Source organism: Takifugu rubripes, chromosome 13 (genome assembly GCF_901000725.2).
Source record: "Takifugu rubripes chromosome 13, fTakRub1.2, whole genome shotgun sequence".
Taxonomy (NCBI): domain Eukaryota; kingdom Metazoa; phylum Chordata; class Actinopteri; order Tetraodontiformes; family Tetraodontidae; genus Takifugu; species Takifugu rubripes.
Genome location: NC_042297.1, coordinates 20697730 through 20716535, shown reverse-complemented (window position 1 = coordinate 20716535; position 18806 = coordinate 20697730). Strand labels below are relative to the sequence as shown.

Genomic DNA, 18806 nt, shown 5'->3' with positions numbered 1-18806 from the left:
GGCAACCGTCAGCAGAGTCGACTGTTAATGAAGTTCTACACGATACAATTATCCTCTGAAGCTTCTCCTCTATGAGCATCTCACCACAGACCGTTTCTGGACGGTTCTGAAGCCTGATTTACTGAAACTCTTCAGCAGAGAATCAGGAAACACTTCACAGTCCTGAATAAAGACGGTTTCGCTGCAGAGGGGCTTCTCTAGAGGGGATCTCCTGCTTCCATCGGTCCACGTCTAGATAACTGAGGATGATCTCCTGCTTCATCTCCACAGTGATCTCCTGCTTCACCTCCTCAGTGATCTGCTTCATCTCCACAGTGATCTCCTGCTTCATCCTCCACAGTGATCTGCTTCATCTCCACAGTGATCTCCTGCTTCACCTCCACAGTGATCTGCTTCATCTCCACAGTGATCTCCTGCTTCACCTCCACAGTGATCTGCTTCATCTCCACAGTGATCTCCTGCTTCATCTCCTCAGTGATCTGCTTAATCTCCACAGTGATCTCCTTCTTCACCTCTACAGTGATCTCCAGCGAAGTGCAATGTTTAATTTTGTGTTTTCTGACAATGGAAAGAGCCGTGATCCAATTTGCGTTGACAATTAGGATCCGGTTGGATTTTTTCTCTACAGTCAAAGTGATTAACCTCGTTCCAGCTCAGGAACGTTAGCATTCCTGCCCCCGCTCTGTATATCTGCCCTGTACATCGTGCAGAACCTCATTTAACACACCCAGAACCAAATACACAGGAGTCACCACCAGAGTAGCAGCAAGGACATTCCTGTAATCCTCCGATTGGTGGGAACAGTAGCATCCTAGCACATTAGCACTGTTAGAAAGGAAGCGCTGAGGATGGCTCCTTTTCCCGCGATCGGGTCCTCACATTCAATATTTATGCCACAAAGCAAAGGGAATAAAGTGTTTGACTGCTCCATAGCCCTGTTTCATCTGCCTCTGGAATCCAGGCTGCTATCTATAGCACGTTTGATGTTGTGGGCCTCCAGATGAATAATGCCAGCCTCCTCAGTGTGAGTGTCAAGGGTCTCAGATGGCGCCGCCACTTCGGAGCGCAGACTTCAGTTACCATCCACTTAATGGCCACAACCTTGTCCGTTTTCCGTTCCCCGCATTATTCCTCACGCTGGGAGTCATGATGGAATATCATCCTGGAGAAAAGGAAGGGGTGGGGGAGGGGCTGTGTGGGTTGCTTGTTAAGGTCGTGTTAGTGGGTGCAGTGTATGACACATTACCGGTTGGCTGCAAAGCTGTGATCCACTCAGGCTGATGGTTACGAGGAGAGGGGAGACACGTTTTCCCACAAATTACCTGCTGATTTAATTACTGGTCTGAGATTTACGCTTCAGAGGCGAGAATATTCTGCATGGCGACACCGAACATCCTCAGTGCTGCCTGGATTATTTCTCTGCTCCTTGTTCTATACAAGAGCCCCAGGTTATGTCATAATGAATGCTAATGCTATTTGTACCGCGTGTTGGGAGGATAACCCACAGGTCATTCTTATCCAGCAGCACTGGTTACTGTCAGCCTAAAGACTTCATCTGGGTCTGAACAACCCAGGATGCTGTTTTCTACTGAGAATTTCTCTTTTTTGATGTGTCTGCAGCTGAAAACCTTTGATTGATTTTCGTTGTCCTCACTTCTCTCATATAAGCTTATTTTTAGAGACAGGTTTGTTGCGTTAGCTGCAACATAAACTCTAAAAATGGAAGGCTGTTGCAGGAGATGTTGGACATTCTACATATGAAGCTGGTTCCATTTGCAGACAGGATTTTCAATTTCTCTCTCAGCAATAGATAAAATGGCGGTGCTATTTTATTTTATTTTTTGGCATTTTATTCCGTCCAGATACGATGACCAGAGTCAGTCCATCGACACTCATCCTTGGGTATATCAGACAATTCCTGACATGGCTGGATGATAAAATATCAGACGAGAGATAAATGACTCAGACAGGCAGCAATTAGCTGTGAATGTGACTGACGGGAGGTGAAGGTGCGCCTCCTGCTAACGAAGGAACGCTGAGTCGTCCTCTGATTTCTAATAAACATCTTTTCTCTCCCCATGACAGGATTTTGTTTGTGACAAACACAGTTTGCTAATTACTGGTTTAAACAATAGTCTTTTTATTGAAGCAAACTAAATGAAATATGCAATAGATTTCTCACGGTAACACAAGGCTTCTGATCTGTGTGTGTGTGTGTGTGTGCGTGCATGTGTGTGTGTGTGTGTGTGTGTGTGCGCTTCTACCAGCAGTCTCTCCTCACACCCATGACCAGTTACACATGTGAAATAACTAGCTGTCATCTATGACAGCTTGGAAGTGGATGGAAATTCAGGGTGTGTTTCAAAGTTTGCCAAATGATTCTTTCAATAAAAGAAAAAGCTCATTATTTGGCAAGACCACAAAGGTTTTGGCGGCTCTGAAAGAATTTATGTTTCTGTCTGTGGAAAAGTGTGAAGGAGGGGGGTGGGGGGGGGGATTTCACTTCTGAACCCAAAGACAGGAGAAATATTACAATCTGTCCTGCTATGAAGGCCGTTACTTTTTTCCCACTTCCTGGCTTCTCTCCGGACGGCCATGCTTGCTTTTGACCTGCGTGGTGAAACCATCCGACCTCCACACGCAGTCACACGTTTTGGGAGTTAAGTGTAGGACTGCAGCGTGAAGAACCACTAAATAACTAAATAAAACCACCTTCAGTGCTACGCTTACATGCTTTTACAGAACATTTTTAACCATCACTTACTGCCTGAAAAATGTTAATATCAGGCATTGTTTATTTAGATGTACTTTCACACTAATGGTGGTAGAAAACAAAAAAAAATCCCCAACATCAAGTTCCGGGGAAACAGCAGCATGAAGCGAATCGTCCAGTCCTTCATCTGTGGCCATGAAGACAGAAAAATAGACCTGAAATCAAACCAAACGGGGCGGTGGTCGCGCTGCGGCCGCACAGCACAAAGATCTTCGTGTGAACCGATGGCTGACGCTTTTGGAGCTGCGTTTGTCTGCTCTGACCGTGCACGAGTGGGCTTTTTACACGTGCACATTTGGAGGAGAGAGGAATGAGTGACGCTGACCTGAGCAGTGTGAATGGTTCTATAGGTTATCTCTGTGATGAGCTGCTGACTCCCCCTCTCACCTGAGAGGCACCTGAGACAGACTCATGGATGGATGGATGGATGGATGGATGGATGGATGGATGGATGGATGGATGGATGGATGGATGGATGGATGGATGGATGGATGGATGGATGGATGGATGGATGGATGGATGGATGGATGGATGGATGGATGGATGGATGGATGGATGGATGGAGTGAAATCGCACACACCCACATGGAAGCGTTCATGATGGAAGCGTGATGCCGTAGAGGACCTTAAAATGTTCCAGTTGCATCAAACAATCATCAAACTTGAAACGCTGGTGTTTTGGATGTCGGGCGTTACACGTGCACGTGCTGCCTTTGTACAGATGGAAAGAAAAACAGAGGATGGAACTAAAGTGAAACCCGTGTTTGTGCCCCTCAGCAGTTCTGACAGTGGGTCAGGCCCAGACTGCAAATGAGAGAGGAGCGTTTAAACGTACGAGGCCACATGTGGGAGCTCTTATTTAGAGTCACTCTGATGTCAGAGCAGCCGCTGATCTAAGCGTGACGGCGACTGGGAGTAATCTGCAACGCTGTTTCTCCTCAGATGCTCCGTCAACCCTCGGCCCCGATTCAGGATCTTCTAGGGCTGCCTACACGTTTGTCGCCATGGCGTCAAATGCCTGCCACATTTTAGAGGCTGCCTTGGAGCGAATGGATGACATTATTGCCGGTAAGAGTTCTGGGTTCTTCACTCATTATCTCAAAAACACGACTGCTTCATTAGTGATTGCTGGTCTCCATAGATACGAAAGACGAGACGTATACAAATGGAAAACAATTGAGGAAGTGTGATTCCCCAGTTTTATTTTCTGGTGGATGTGACACAGTTTTGGTTCGTTGGAGGTAAAAACAACAAACAACGGTTTTAATATTAAAGGTGACATTTGACACATTAGCAGCTCCGCCAGCAGCTAATGTTGAAAACGTGCTGCTAAAAATACCATAATGCTGCATTTGTCCCATGTGTTCTCTTTAAACATCATCAAAGTACTTTAGGCAACTTGATATTAACAGTGACCAAAGTTAGACCTCTAATTTGGGGCTTTCAGAACCCAGTGTGCAACCCTGTGATGCCATTTCCATCTGTCACATGGGAGCACAACGGCGCCCCCTAGAGGTCGTTCCACTAACTGGCCTCAACCAGCACCAGAAGCCCAGAAGAAGCTGATCCTGGAGTAATATTGTGCTAAATGTTCTGCCTGTGCAGGTCAGAAAGGCAAGGAGCTGCTCTCTGCTGTAATGCAGGTAGGAGTCAAGAGTTACCAGACGCCACAGAGCAGCTCACCGTCGACTGATCCACGCCACACCGACCCAGCACCGATGGCGCTCCAGCACACCGAGGCCCTCAAGGCATTGCTGGAGGGCTGGGGGAGTGAGCGAGAGCAGGAGTCTGTCAGAAAGCAAGTCTCCACCGACACGGCAGATGTTATTCTGAGGTGGCTGAAGAGAGGCGAGGTGAGCGCACGCAGGAACTCAAAGTGTCTGCTGTGGAATATCAAACACGTGTGAAAGAAGAAAGCTGCCGCTGCTCTCCTTCTGAGGCTGTGGGTTTTATTAGCTGCGTGATCTGGCGGTGGACTTTCATCGTGGCCATCGACATCTGGAGGGATTTTCCTGCATTGAGCTGAGAGCCCAGCAAACTGCACCCGTAATGAGATCCAGAGCTTCTGTTCACAGCAGGCTGCTCTCCTGGTTTCAGCGCACTCGTTTTTAGTCCTACCTTTCTTTTAATCCTTCATCTCTCCTCCACTCGACCCGCCATCTTCCTCTGCTCCAACAGAGCCTCTTTAATCAAATTACTTAATCACAATGGTCTCTCCAACACAGCCTCCTCCACCTCTTCTTCTGCCCCTCCTCTCTTTTTTAAGACTCCTTTCACCAAACATCTGACAAGCACGTGCTGCTGAAAGTTTGCTCTCCCCTTGTGCCCCTTTTGGAAGCCCCTCAAAGCAAAAAAAAAAACAAAAAACCTTCCCCCAAAGAGGTACTTGAGACGGAGGGAGAGGGCCGGCTGAAGGTAGAGAGGTCCAGCAGCCAGCGAGGGTGGACGGAGAGACGGGCTGAGACCTGCTGCAGATACTCTCAATACTGAGGCAGCATGAGCGGAGAGGCAGGGAAAGAAACGGAAAGGGGGAGTTAGAAGGGGTACAAAAATATTCAGAAAGAAAGGAAGGGAGAAGAGCCAACTGGCTCAGAGCGAGATATTCGGCTTGGCTCTAAACGTTGCAGGCTGCACAGACAACAAGCCACATGGACTGAGGTCCTCGCTGTTCATTCTGCAGGCTGCAGAATGGAAGCGCTGTAGAAGTGTGTGAGCACAGAGGGGTAGAAAGCACAAGTTAAAGCGCTATTTTTATCCTGCTGTGGATTTTTTGGCGTCTTTGTAGCTGTAGCTAAATTGTTACCTAACGTTGGGAGAGCGCTGCAGAGCGATGGGCCTGCAGGATGGAGCATGATATCGATTTCTACAAACATTTTGGCTGGCTGAAGAAGGTAAGACGCGTGCGTTTCCCACCTTCCTCAGCTAGAAGCTGGTTCTGGTTTTGGGTGAATGGGGCAGATAAGGGTGCTGCAGGAGGTGTGACATGCACAGGGGCAAATGCACATGTCCCGAGGGTTTGATGGGGCAGTAATGTAGACAGCAGCTCCTCCGCGGGGCGGGATCTGACCGAAGGTCCCGTCCGGAGGGGAAACCTCTTCATTCGTTAAATTTGGTCTGATGCCATCGGACGCACAACTGGGAGTGACAGCTCAAGGCAACAAAGGCTTTATTTTTATTATTATTGTTGTCCGAGCTGGATGCGAGGGATGGGGCTTTGGGTTGGACGTCGGAATTTCTGGGAAATTTGAGCTCATTCGATTGCACTTTAATTCTCCTGTGCAGTAATGGCTCGGAAATGTCTCTGACTCCACCAGCAGCTCTGAATCCAGCCAAAACACACACACACACACACACACACACACACACACACACACACACACACACACACACACACACACACACACACACACACACACACACACACACACTGTTGTTCTCAACTTCTAATGCTGGATAAAGATTTCAAAACTCCCACAGACTCTTACCACACACACCACCTGGAACACACACACCACGCCTGTCTGTGTGCGTCAGTATATTTGTGTGTGTGTGTGCACGCGTTGGGTAACTGCTCCTCATTAAGACCTTTGTACTGAAGGTAAACGCCTCGTCATCGGCCAACGGCGAGTCCTACCAGCAGCGTTTGTCCCGCCTGGAAGGAGACAAGGAGTCGCTGATTCTACAGGTGAGAACTCCTGAAACAGGAACTGATTCTGCCAGAAATGTGCCTGCACGAGCTGTTGCGACACGTCTGCTTTTCCTAATGAACCTTAATCTGTGAAGAGAACCAATCTGCCGCAGCAGTCCCTCTGGACCGGCACCAGTGCCGGGATCCCACGAGGCCTCTGGGTGAGAGAGGCGCCTGCTGTCGCAATACAAGAAAGTCTCGTTTGTGACGCATCCTTCTGGTGTGTGTAGTTATCAGAACTGCAGGACAAGTGCTTACATGAGAAAGGTTCTAGCTCCTGGTGCTACGTGCGCATGTTGAAAGTGAAAGTGGCTGATATGAAGCATCTCCACCCATGCCAGACGAAAAGTTACTGTGTAAACTTGCTGTTACAGTGTAAAAAAGGAAATTCCCTGTTCAAATGCTCGTAGGTGAGCGTGCTGACTGACCAGGTGGAGGCTCAGGGAGCCAAAATCAGCGATCTGAAGAGTTCTCTGGTGGAACATCAACAAAAACTCAGGTCTGCGGGGGAGATGCTGCAGCAGGTAAATAGTTCCACATGCCTTCAGTCGCCGGGCCTAACATTATTACCAAAGACAGGAAGTGAGGCAGGAAAAAGATGGGAAAAGACCTCAGACTGACCGTCTGGGTCTTTTAGGTGAATCAATTCCTCCTCATTCAGGATTACTTGTCCCTCCTGTACAGGACATCCAGACTTAAATAACCTTGAAGACCAAAATATTTTAGGCACTCAGACCTCATTCTGCAGCTGTCTGGGAGCACAGAGCTGTCTGGGCAGGTGATTACTGCACCGTAGACCCCCCCCCCCAACAGTGTGATGAGAAAGAAAAACAGAGAGAGAGAGGACAGGGAGCTAAAGCTGGGGGGGGGGGCAGCGCTAAAGGTAAAAGGTGAATTTCCTTAACTGCAACGCTGCTCTTTGCTGGCTGAATGGACACTTGAGTCCTGAAACGGACGCATCCATGAGGGAACGCTCGCTCTCCACTGTAGCCAAACGCAGACGTAAGATGACTGGAGCAGAGGAACATATTCTGGAATTGTTGCTTCCAGTCAAAGTGGACTCGTTCCCTTTATTCCGTCTCATTTTAGTGCCAAGAATGTGTCTTTGGGATGGTGAACAATGAACACAATATGTATTCCATACGCACATTCTATACCGTCGCACGTGTGTGTGTGTGTGTGTGTGTGTGTGTGTGTGTGTGTGTGTGTGTGTGTGTGTGTGTGTGTGTGTGTGTGAAGGCCAGATGAGGCTGGTTCCATGAAGAAATACGCGGGTCACTATGAGGATTTGGATCTAAGCTCTAAATCTCTTCCCGGTGACAAAGTTCTAATATTTTCCACGTGCACTCCTGGAGAAAGCGCACAGCTATTTTTCCAAAGCCTCAAGACTTAAATGGACACTGTTTGCCTGCCTCAGATGCTCATTTGTGGGCTGTAAGTGATTTAGCACCTGTTTGACGTGCACTAAATTAGCATTACATCTGCCTGCAGCCTGGCCGACTGTCACACTGACAGCCGTTTAAGACACACGGCGGCTCCGAGGTGCTCGGGAGAAAAGCCGAAACCATCAAAGTTCATTCTTGTGTTCCCTCTGCAAATCTTTCACATACCTTTGACCCCCCCCCACCCCCACCCCCCCCCACCCCACACACACACACACACACACGCTCACACACACTCATCACTGCAACCTCGCTGTGCACTCTGAGCGTGCTGTGAAATGGGCATTATAAATAGTGGTCATGAGTTGTGTATATTTAGGCACTAACAGCGGCTGAAAGCAGTGGGTTTGTCTGTGGAGACTGTTATTACTGAGGTGGACGCTCGCTGTGTCCCACATTTAATGTTGCCTCTGTCCAGTAAGTAGTGAGAGCTCCGCGTCTTCAAAGGGAGAACGTCATCATTGCACGCTAATGCTGTACGCTAACTGCTGCCTGGTGGCCTCAACTCTTTCATGGTTGTCAACAGGAGTTCCTGCACAGGACGTCACTGGAGAGCCAGAAGCTGAGTCTCATGGGGGAGGTGTCCTACCTGAAACTGAAGCTGTCAGACATGGAGGGGAAGCAGGGCTACGGGGCTGAGAGGCAGCACAAAGCAGAGGTAGGTGGCAATCAAAATCAGCGTGAAAAGTCTTGTTTTGGATCCGAAAAGAGCAGAAATGAGAACCTGTCACAGCTAAAAACTTGGAAGGCTTGAATTGAGGTGCATTTTGGTAGCGATGCACTGCTCACGACCTCTGTAAAGAATGTTTGGACGGATTAAAATCCTCGTTTGGTCCTTGGAAAAACTGCATCAAGAAGGGTGAAAAATCTGGCTCCCGTTCCGATGGATCTAACCAGCTTGTGGAGGTTTTGGAACGCAGCAGAAACTGGAGGAGAGCATTCATACAAACCCCTGTTCTGTTTTCCCTCAGTGAGTGTTATGGGAAGATTCGGTCTGATGGGTTCCAAATATTCATTTAGCATGTTTATGGATGTGTCTGGTTACCAGCAGATCCGGGCGCTCGGCAGGTTTGCAAAGGGAAGGCAGGAGGGTGGCAGCACCACCAGACAGGATACTGTAATGGATGTAGTTACTGTCCAAACAGAGCTGGTCAAAGGGGCCTTTGTGCACCCAGGTTAAAATAGTTCAGGAATAGCAGAGCTGGCGTGATGGATGCTGGGCCAAATATGAGTGTGTCGGCTTCAGCCCAGGGACTTTTATTCTTAGTGGTGGCTAAAGCTCGACTTGGCCAGCTTGTTTGTAATAAGAGGACCCCCCCCCCCCCCCCGAGCCTCACCGGAAACACTTTCCCCGACACAGCTATTTTAGTTAATGGCAAATTTTTTGAAACGCGACATTTGCATGAATGTATGCAATCTGCAGGCTGAAGGGGCCACGTGTGCGTTTCACTGGGCAGCACTTTTCTGGATTTTGGGCTTTTTTTAAACTCCTGCTTTCTCTGCAACAGCTGCTCAAACTTAAAGGGGGGGGGGGGGGGGGGGGGGGGGGGGGGGATCTACTTTGAACCCTTTACTGGCCCCATGCTGCTACTGCTGCAGACCTGCATGTTTACAGCATCCCCCACACCCAGCCCCCCACCCCTCCACGCACACACGCACTAAATCGCTGGGCAAATTTAGCTCAGTATCGCGTGTCATATCCGCTTCTCCTCTCGAGTGAGACTTCCTCTGTCCACGAGCCGAGCATAACTGGGCCGCTGTTTACACTCTTTTATAGGAGCGTGGCCACCCACCGCCTCTGACGGCAATCACACAGACGTCGTGCCGTTTCTTTTGTTGTTACTCCATAAGCTGCATTTCAGTTCCAAGCAGATCAGCTGATCCTCCAGGTACCCGCAGGTACCTGCAGGTCCAGAGTGTCCTGGTGGAGGGAGAGTTCTGCCAACACAGGAGGTGGCGTTAGCGCCGCTGCTCTTGGTTTAGCCGAGCGAGGTGTGTTGCAACAGTGCAGCTGAAGTCGCCTCCTGAGCGTGGGTGGAGACACGACTCACCAGAAAACGCTGCTCTTTCATTACGGAGCCCCTCATGACAGTGGTGCGCATGATTGAGGATTCCTGTTTCTCCATAAATGACCCCTTCCTTCGAACTTTAGACGTCCGCCCTAAATAAAAGAGCGCCTTGAGTTCATCTATCATTATTATAGTGATGATAACATCTCTTCTCCTTTACTTAATACCTCTCTTGACTGTGTGTCTGTCAGTCTGTGGTGAATTTCATTAGTGAGCTGCAGGAGCAGATGTGTAGGTTCCAGAAGGAGATCAATAGTAAAATCCGAGAGAAAAAGGCGCTGCAGACCCTGGCTGATGGCAGCCTCGACCACGAGCTCCCCACTGAGGCCGGCGAGGGCCAGGCCTCGCACGCTGGGACTTCCTGTGATGGAACCAGAGAGCCGGTACACGGACGGGAAGAAGGTCCAGAGGAGAAGGGATGGAGGGAGGACAGCTCAGAGGCAGAGCAGCAGGACGACAGCGTAGGCGTGCCTGCTGGCGTGACCTGTGGCGGTCTGAGTATCGCACGACTCGACCCAGTTTGCTGTGCCGAATCAGCTCAGGAGAGAACCAAACTGAGCACCGACTAACCATCCTGTTTTAAAACGAGCCGCTAATAAAAGTGTTGTGTGACACAGACTGACTAAAACATTCCACACATTCAAAAGGAGCTGCGGTGCTCAACACTACAGGCAGAAACTAATCTCTGGTCACTCCTGTCGTCATTTCCAGAACATTATTAAGGAGCTGAGAACCCTCAAGGAGAAAGTGGAACATCTGGAGGATCAGAAGTTACAGTACGAGAAGAAACTCAAAGCAACCAAGGTGAACAGACTCTGCAGACATGAATGATGCCTCCTCTGAACTGCTGCCACGGCTACCATGGCGAGGGGGGGGGGGGGGGACATCTGTCATTTTGAGGACTGTTTGGGGAAAAAGACAGTTCCAGAAACAGGGCAAACATGCCCACTTTATCCTCCTCACCATGGGCATTGTTGTGCACCGACCAACACGCAGGGAAGACACACACACGGCTTGTGTGTGTGTGTGTGTGTGTGTGGTGCCTATATTCATAGCTTTGTCCCCCCTCCGCAGGCAGAGATCGGCAGCCTCCAGCAGCTTGTGCTGACTAAGAACGCCGAGATCGAGAGTCTGCAAACTCAGCTGCTGACCAGGCCATCGCCGTCCACCGAGGACTCTGAGAAAGGTAACCCCCCCCCCCCACACACACACACACCCCACACCCCCCCACCCACACCCCCCCCCACCAGCTGTGAGGGAGCTACAGGACAGGTGACGGCGTCAACGGCCGCTTTGTGCATTTGTTAACCGGCAGTAAAAACCTCCGGTTCTCCTGCCGAGACAGGAAGAGTGCAAACAAGAAACCAGTGAGAGTCACTGTAGAACCAGCGTCGGCTGTTCACCCCCCACTGATTCCATTTCTCCGGACACGCCCGTCTGTTGTCGTATCCTCTCCTTCCTCCTGCCTCGAAGGGAAGAATTACCTACCGAAATGACTCGACGCACAGTCGCTCCTCAGCTTCTATTTCCCTCTTTCTGGAATTCCACAGGCGTAACGTCTTTCTCTTGCTTCATTTCCCCTGTTTCAAATTAAAAACATTTAAAAGAAAAACGCTTATCTGGGGCGTTTACGACCACCGGCCTTCGTCAACAGCTGTTGATTGGACTCCAGCTCTAAATAAGAAAAAGCTGACAGGGCTAAAGGTGCCTGGAAGTTATAAAAAGTCCTGGCAACTCCAAAAATATGCGATTTGGAGCTTTCTCTCAAGTTTTACAGCTCTTTTCAACCACACAAAATAATATTTATACGTCCAAAAAAAATCTGTAAATCTCTAAATAAGCATTGCTTCTTCTAGACAGAGAGCTTCAGCGGCTGAGGATTACGATGAAGTCACTGGTCGCTGCCAACGATGAAAAGGTGAGAGGTCACGTGACGCCAGACGGAGGGTGTGTTTAGAGTGTGCTGTGGTGCGGAGCCGCAGCTCAGCTGTGGTGCGGAGCCGCTCTGGGTGCTCCAGCTCAGCTCTTCAGGGAGCCCCCGGGCCGCTGCCCACCAGCCATTTATAGATAAGAGGGTCGGCTCCGGTCTCCCACCCGGAGAAATCTAGGACTTGAAAGAGGTGCAGAGCGCCGGGCACAGACCCACGCTGACCCATTTCAGGCAAACCTACATTTAAGTGTGCCCCTGACCTGCCAAAGCTAATTTGGGAGCAAGCTGCATTAAGTGGGAAGCATGACAGAACCAGGCACGGGCACCACTTCAAAACACACACACTCCTCACAGACGTGGACCACAACTAAGATTTCCATCCGTGCCCGGGTCGGTCCCCACCCTACCCACAGCTTTGATGCAAACGCCATATGGAGGAGGATGTTTGTGTGGCAGTGAAGACAGCCAAGCCTAGCAATGTGTGTGTGTGTGTGTGTGTGTGTGTGTGTGTGTGTCAGAACTCTAGATAAACATCTTAATTGGGTTTCGATGGCCTTCGCCCTCTGCTTCTGTGTTCTCCTCAGGATCGGCGTATTGAAGAGCTCACTCTGCTGCTGAAGCAGTGCAGACAGTTCAGAGAGGTCACTCACCCCAGGCCAGGTAATCAGATTACTCCTCAGCACAGCCCCCCCCCCCCTGCTACAGTGGTTCCACGGTCCTCGTGGACGTAAGCAGCTGCACTTCCTGTCTTCCTGACTTCTTCCTCTTTGTTGCTGCAGCGCCACCTGCTGTTGGCACGGTGTCCAACGGCAGGACTCCATCCACCAGCAGCGAGGAGGAACTGCAGGAGCCGATGAAGAGGAGCGACTCTGCCGGTGCCAAATCCGAGGATTTAAAGTCTGAAGTGGGTACAGATGGCCCAGCTCCCACCCAGTTTCACTTGGGCTTTGATCTTTGAAGCAGGAGAAACTTGCTGTCTTTCACCGTCGCAGGTGTCGCATGCTTCCACATCCAGTTCTTCCTCTCCACACACGTCTTCATCAGCACAGAAAGACGGCGACTTCAGGTGAGGAAGCAGCTGGTTCCGATAGATCGTCGCTGTCATCGGGGGATTTTGGGGAGATAACTGATGTTTATTTACAGGATAGAAACACCGACGTCACCACACCTGAGCAACGGAACTTCACAGAAGGTACTTTCCTAATCAGGAAGAGAAAAGTTGCATTTCTCTGGACATTGTTCCTCTTTTATGACGTTCTTGAATAAATTAGTTGCAAAAACCAAATCTGGTTAGTTGAAGTTTAAGGCCGTTCGGCCTTTGATATTTACATCTCTTGATATAATTCACTGACCCCTGATCCTCACCGGAGCAGCACAGTTCCCTCTTTTGTGCAGGATTTGGCAAAGATACGATTCTCCCTCTGGGTTGTTTGTGTCTGTGTGGTTTGTGCAGAGTTTCCTGAGCGACAGCAAACATCAGACGCTGCCCAGAAATTCATCTCCGAGCGAACAAAACGGGAGCAGCAGCAGTGAGAGCCAGAGTCAAAGGTCTCCAGATGGGAGCGAAGACGGAGACTCCAGCCAAAGTAAATCAGCTCAGGGTCTTAGTGAAGGCAGATCCATGCTACAGGCGTGGCCCCCTCATGCTACAGGCCTGGCCCCCTCATGCTACGGGCGTGGCCCCTCCATGCTACGGGCCGGGCCCCTCCATGCTACGGGCCGGGCCCCTCCATGCTACGGGCGCGGCCCCCTCCATGCTACGGGCGCGGGCCCCTCCATGCTACGGGCGCGGCCCCCTCCATGCTACAGGCGCGGGCCCCTCCATGCTACAGGCGTGGCCCCTCCATGCTACAGGCGCGCCCCCTCCATGCTACAGGCCTGGCCCCCTCATGCTAAAGGCCTGGCCCCCTCATGCTAAAGGCCTGGCCCCCTCATGCTACGGGCCTGGCCCCCTCATGCTACGGGCGTGGCCCCCTCCATGCTACGGGCGTGGCCCCCTCATGCTACGGGCGTGGCCCCCTCATGCTACAGGTGTGCCCCCCCCCCTCCTCTGGAGCAGTCCCATCAGCAAACTCTCGCGTTTGAGCTTTGATCACAGCTGTAATTGCTGAGAGTTGAGGAGAGCAGCTGGATGAGCTCTGGAAACACACCCTGTCTGGTCTGCTGGACCACATCCCTCCCCCAGCCTCCCCCAGCCTCCCCCAGTCTCTCTTAGTCTCCCCCAGTCTCTCTTAGTCTCACCCAGCCTCTCTTAGTCTCACCCAGCCTCTCTTAGCCTCCCCCAGTCTCTCTTAGTCTCACCCAGCCTCCCCCAGCCTCTCTTAGCCTCCCCCAGTCTCTCTTAGTCTCACCCAGCCTCCCCCAGCCTCTCTTAGCCTCCCCCAGTCTCTCTTAGTCTCACCCAGCCTCCCCCAGCCTCTCTTAGCCTCCCCCAGCCTCTCTTAGTCTCACCCAGCCTCCCCCAGCCTCTTAGCCTCCCCCAGTCTCTCTTAGTCTCACCCAGCCTCTCTTAGTCTCACCCAGCCTCTCTTAGTCTCACCCAGCCTCCCCCAGCCTCCCCCAGCCTCCCCCAGCCTCCCCCAGCCCCCCCCAGCCTCCCCCAGCCTCTCTTAGCCTCCCCCAGTCTCTCTTAGCCTCCCCCAGCCTCTCTTAGCCTCCCCCAGCCTCTCCTAGTCTCACCCAGCCTCCCAGCCTCCCAGCCTCCCCCAGCCTCTCCCAGCCTCCCCCCAGCCCTCCCAGCCTCACCCAGCCTCCCAGCCTCCCCCAGCCTCTCCTAGCCTCCCCCAGCCTCCCAGCCTCCCCCAGCCTCTCCTAGCCTCCCCCAGCCTCCCAGCCTCCCCCAGCCCCCCCCAGCCTCTCTTAGTCTCACCCAGCCTCCCCCAGCCCCCCCCAGCCTCCCCCAGCCTCTCAGCCTCCATTTCAGCAACGTTCTCTGAAAGGTAAATTTGAACTATCTGAAGCTGCTTTTTTTCTCCTTTTGAAGAAGCTGATGAGGCCACGTCCAGCAGCAGCTCCCCGCTTCACTGTGAGCCCAACGTGCACAGTGGTCCCAGATCTGTGGGGTCGCCTGAGTACATGAAGACCAACAGCAGCTTCAGGAGACTCTGGGGAAAGTGAGCGAAGCATCAGCACGTCATCACGTCATTTCCTGCCGTATTTCGCTGATACCGACTATTCCAGACTCCGGAGAACCCAGTCTGGAGGATTCCAGTCTGCAGATCCAGAGGCTGCTCCGTTCAAAAGAGGGGGACTCCGAGCAACAGCAGGACCCAGACTGACCCGGACTCCTGAAGCCTCTGCATCCTCACGGTACAACCGTGCTTCCCTTTACGTGGACGGATTATTTATTAGGGTGAATATTTTGATTACTAACACAAATGTCTGTGTTTCTTCTCAGTGACATGAGCGTTCCGTTCAGTCAGTGGACCAAGGAGCAGGTGTGTGGCTGGCTGGAGGACTTTGGACTGGGCCAGTATGTCAATCTGACCAGACAGTGGGTGGAGAGCGGGCAGACGCTGCTGTCGGCCACGCCTCAGGATTTGGAAAAGGTCAGAGAGTAAAATCCATAAAATAATACGGAGGTGGAGGATTCAAAAGCTTCACTGGGTCGGGAGAATCTGAGACAGAGACAGACGTGCAGCCTTTTCTGACCCCAGGAGATGAGGATGAGGAACCCGCTGCACAGGAAGAAGCTGCAGCTGGCTCTGAGAGCGTTTTCCACCAAGACGGTGGAGAAGTCCTCCGAGCTGGACTACATCTGGGTCGCCCGTGAGGCTCTTGCTTATTGTTTCTTTCTATAATTGTGCAAATTCATCCATGTGAATGTTTTCTCTTGCAGCATTTGAACTTTCAATACAAATCAACAGGTAAACTGAATTTATTTCTGATTTCAGGTTGGTTAGATGATATTGGGCTGCCACAGTATAAAGACCAGTTCCATGAAGCCCGAGTAGACGGCCGAATGATCCAGTACCTCACCGTGGTGAGGACCCCCCCCCCCCCCCCTCCACCCCCACCCCATTAAACGCCTACCCTACTGCTATTTTTCTTCCTGTGCTTTCAGAATGACCTGTTGAGTCTAAAGGTCACCAGTCAGCTCCATCATCTCAGCATTAAATGTGCCATCCACGTCCTTCATGCCAACAAGTTCAACCCAAACTGTCTCCGCCGCAGACCAGGGGAGGAGGTACTTCCGGCGTTCTGTTCTGTTACGTTGTGATTACACCTTTTAGCCACAAGATGGCGACAGACGCACATTATTTTTTTCCAAATTCTTGTGTAAAGAGCATTAATATCTTTTTTTTTTTTTTTTTTAAAGTGAATATGTGTCTTCCATGTTTTTATAGATGGGATTTGAAACGTTACATAACAAAATTCCTCCAATTATATTGTCTAAAGTCTTTAGTCTGACTTTTACTCCACCAAAATGCAAACATCAAAATATATAAAGAAATAAAATAACATTATGGTCAGGGTGGGGTTGCAAAATTTCAGTCCAAATTGTCCTTCAAAAGATCAGTTACATCACAGGCAGATCCTCTTAAATCAGGTCAGAGTCTTACCCTAAAAAATTAGGAAAAGGCTCTTGGGCCAAAAAAAATAAAAAATAAAAATAACCAGAAAGATGAGCTTAAAAACAGTTTATCATGGAAATGTTTCACAACACAAAGTTTTTGGGTGTTGAACTGATATTCCGTGTGAATACTGTTCTCCTCTCTCCTCCAGAGGAACCCCTCCCCTTCAGAGGTGGTGCAGTGGTCCAACCACCGTGTGATGGAGTGGCTCAGGTCGGCGGATCTGGCAGAATTCGCTCCTAACCTGCGGGGCAGCGGCGTTCATGGCGGCCTGATTGTAAGTGCTGAACACGGAGAGACTTTCTTCTTTTAAACGTGTCTGGAAACCCGTTGGCCACCAGCACCCCCCTTTGCTCCACAGATCCTGGAACCCCGGTTCAGCTCGGAGACTTTGGCCCTGCTGTTAAATATTCCTCCCCAGAAGACGCTCTTACGCCGTCACCTCGCCACAGCCTTTTCTGCCCTGGTGGGAGCTCAGGCAGCGCAGGAGAAGAGAGAGTACGCCAACGCCACGGGTCACGTACCCCTCACCACCACCGCCAAAGTAAAGGTAAAGCCCCCACCTGAGACTGCAGGTCTTTGGCTTTTGTCTTGATTGATGTTTGAATATCTTTTGCTTCCAGCCAAAGAAGCTGGGCTTCACTCAGTTCAGCCACCTGAGGAAGAGGAAACAGGACGATTCTCTGGATTACATCTGCCCCATGGACACTGGAGCTGTGGCGGTGAACGGCGGCTCTCCTCCCCCCTCCGCAGCTCTCAAAGGCCTCAGCCCCCCCAGACAGGCGGACCAGCAGGAGGACGAGGTGGAGACAGGAGCTCAAACAGGCTCCAAACATTAAGGGATCCACATCTGCAGTGACGTGATGGATGGTGACGTCATGAACGCTGCTCCCTGCATTCCTGATGAGAGTTTTAATCCAGCCTGTTTAATTTCATGTTTTATATCTAAGACCCTGGTTGGGATATGGATGACCTTGTGTTTTGGTTCTGGAATGACTGGACACTATCAACCCTCTGCAACATTCTCTTGGAAAACGTGTCTCTCTTTCTTTAAGCTGGACTGGAAAAAGAATTCTGATGAATAAATAATGTCGAAGCCGCTGGTGTTATTATGGTGGTAAATATGCCTGCGACTCTCTCAGATATGCTAATTTAAAGCTAAGGTCAGTCTTTTTAAAAGAAAACAGTTACAGAAATGCATTGACTGTGTTTAAACACCCTGTTTTCATCCAACAGTTTGCCACATAGAAGATGGAGCTAAATTCTCCTTTGTTGAAATTGTTGAATTTTATTCCTCATATTTCCACATAGTGACTGTAAGAGTAAAATGAAACATGCATGTTTTATATCTCACGTTTATTTTATAGTTGCTGTGATTTGCCATCGAAATTCTACTTTTACAAGCTTGAATTATAAATGGTTTGGGGATAAAAAAGTTGTATTCCTGGACGTTTAAATTACGTGTAGTTACCACTTTCACCAGCAGGCGTCAGTGTTGACCAGCGATCGATGGGGTTGAAGCTTCACGAGGAAAAATGATTATTTACCAAACAGTTCGTGTTTCAGATTTAACAAATGTCATTTCATTTGGACCTTGTGGGTCTGTAGATTTAGACTTGGGGGTGAGAATGCAGTTTCCATTCAGTGACGCCATGTGGGCAGCTGGATATCATTCTAACCGGTCTTTCAGCTGGACAGTTGAGACCGTGGGTATCAGGCCAGCACAAAACACACAATTTGTATCACCTCATCCATCACAGTAAAACTCTACTTCCAAATTAGCCCTCAAGAGTTGGAGAGTTTACAATGAATGAAGTAGGATCCAGTTTTTTGTTAGTCAGACCAGGAAAAATGTAACAAACGACTCAAACATGGCTGAAAATACTTAGTGTTGCTCACAGCTAATGAGCTCACAGAGATTCAAGCACCTTCGATAATTCCTGTAATGTTATTCACTTACTAATGGCTGACATGTTGAGACCTATTATTTGTGTCAACCTCTCTCATTATACGTTAGTAAATTGTAAATTGCTCCATCGGCAAATGTGGTATAACTGACATCTTACCTTGAATTATAATCTCAATTCCCTTAATTAAGTGAAAATGACTCTGACAGTTATTGCTTCCCGGCTACTTGCTATTGGCGGTGTGAGAAACAAAAATGCAGGATATTACAGTTTATACTGGATAAATCACTGTTTAAAGAAAGGTTTTGCCAACAGTAGCACGTTATTAGCCCGCAAGGACACTCGGTTTGGATGCATCACGCTGAAATGGTGGCGGACGTCAGGTTTTAATGCGTCCAGGGTTGAAACTTCCGGAGACTTTTCT

At 50.0% G+C, this 18806-nt stretch overlaps 1 protein-coding gene across 2 annotated transcripts; it reads left to right on the top strand.

The window, feature by feature from the left end:
* Positions 1–3801: 3801 nt before the first annotated feature.
* ppfibp2a (PPFIA binding protein 2a) lies at positions 3802–18579 on the top strand. 2 transcript variants are annotated; one of them, XM_029846281.1, is made up of 24 exons: positions 3802–3840; positions 4378–4625; positions 6371–6457; positions 6556–6621; positions 6871–6984; positions 8429–8560; positions 10163–10432; positions 10683–10775; positions 11046–11157; positions 11828–11889; positions 12486–12561; positions 12681–12805; positions 12894–12967; positions 13045–13093; positions 13355–13487; positions 14885–15014; positions 15082–15210; positions 15299–15449; positions 15558–15669; positions 15795–15883; positions 15965–16087; positions 16627–16752; positions 16837–17025; positions 17099–18579. In XM_029846281.1, exons 1-24 carry the CDS (start codon positions 3822–3824, stop codon positions 17312–17314), a joined length of 2925 nt encoding a protein of 974 aa, XP_029702141.1. In that variant the 5' UTR covers positions 3802–3821; the 3' UTR covers positions 17315–18579. The 2 variants fall into 2 exon arrangements, with proteins under 2 accessions (XP_029702141.1, XP_029702142.1); XM_029846282.1 differs by lacking the exons at positions 3802–3840; positions 4378–4625; positions 6556–6621 and adding an exon at positions 5355–5663 and having other exon boundaries at positions 13346–13487.
* Positions 18580–18806: the final 227 nt, after the last annotated feature.

What these genes read in the sequence shown, in the direction of transcription:
- ppfibp2a (XM_029846281.1), top strand. An exon ending in GCCGCAGACCAGGGGAGGAG is followed by an intron (nt 16,088 to 16,626) that starts GTACTTCCGGCG and finishes TCTCTCCTCCAG; the next exon opens with AGGAACCCCTCCCCTTCAGA. An exon ending in CCACCACCGCCAAAGTAAAG is followed by an intron (nt 17,026 to 17,098) that starts GTAAAGCCCCCA and finishes TTTTGCTTCCAG; the next exon opens with CCAAAGAAGCTGGGCTTCAC.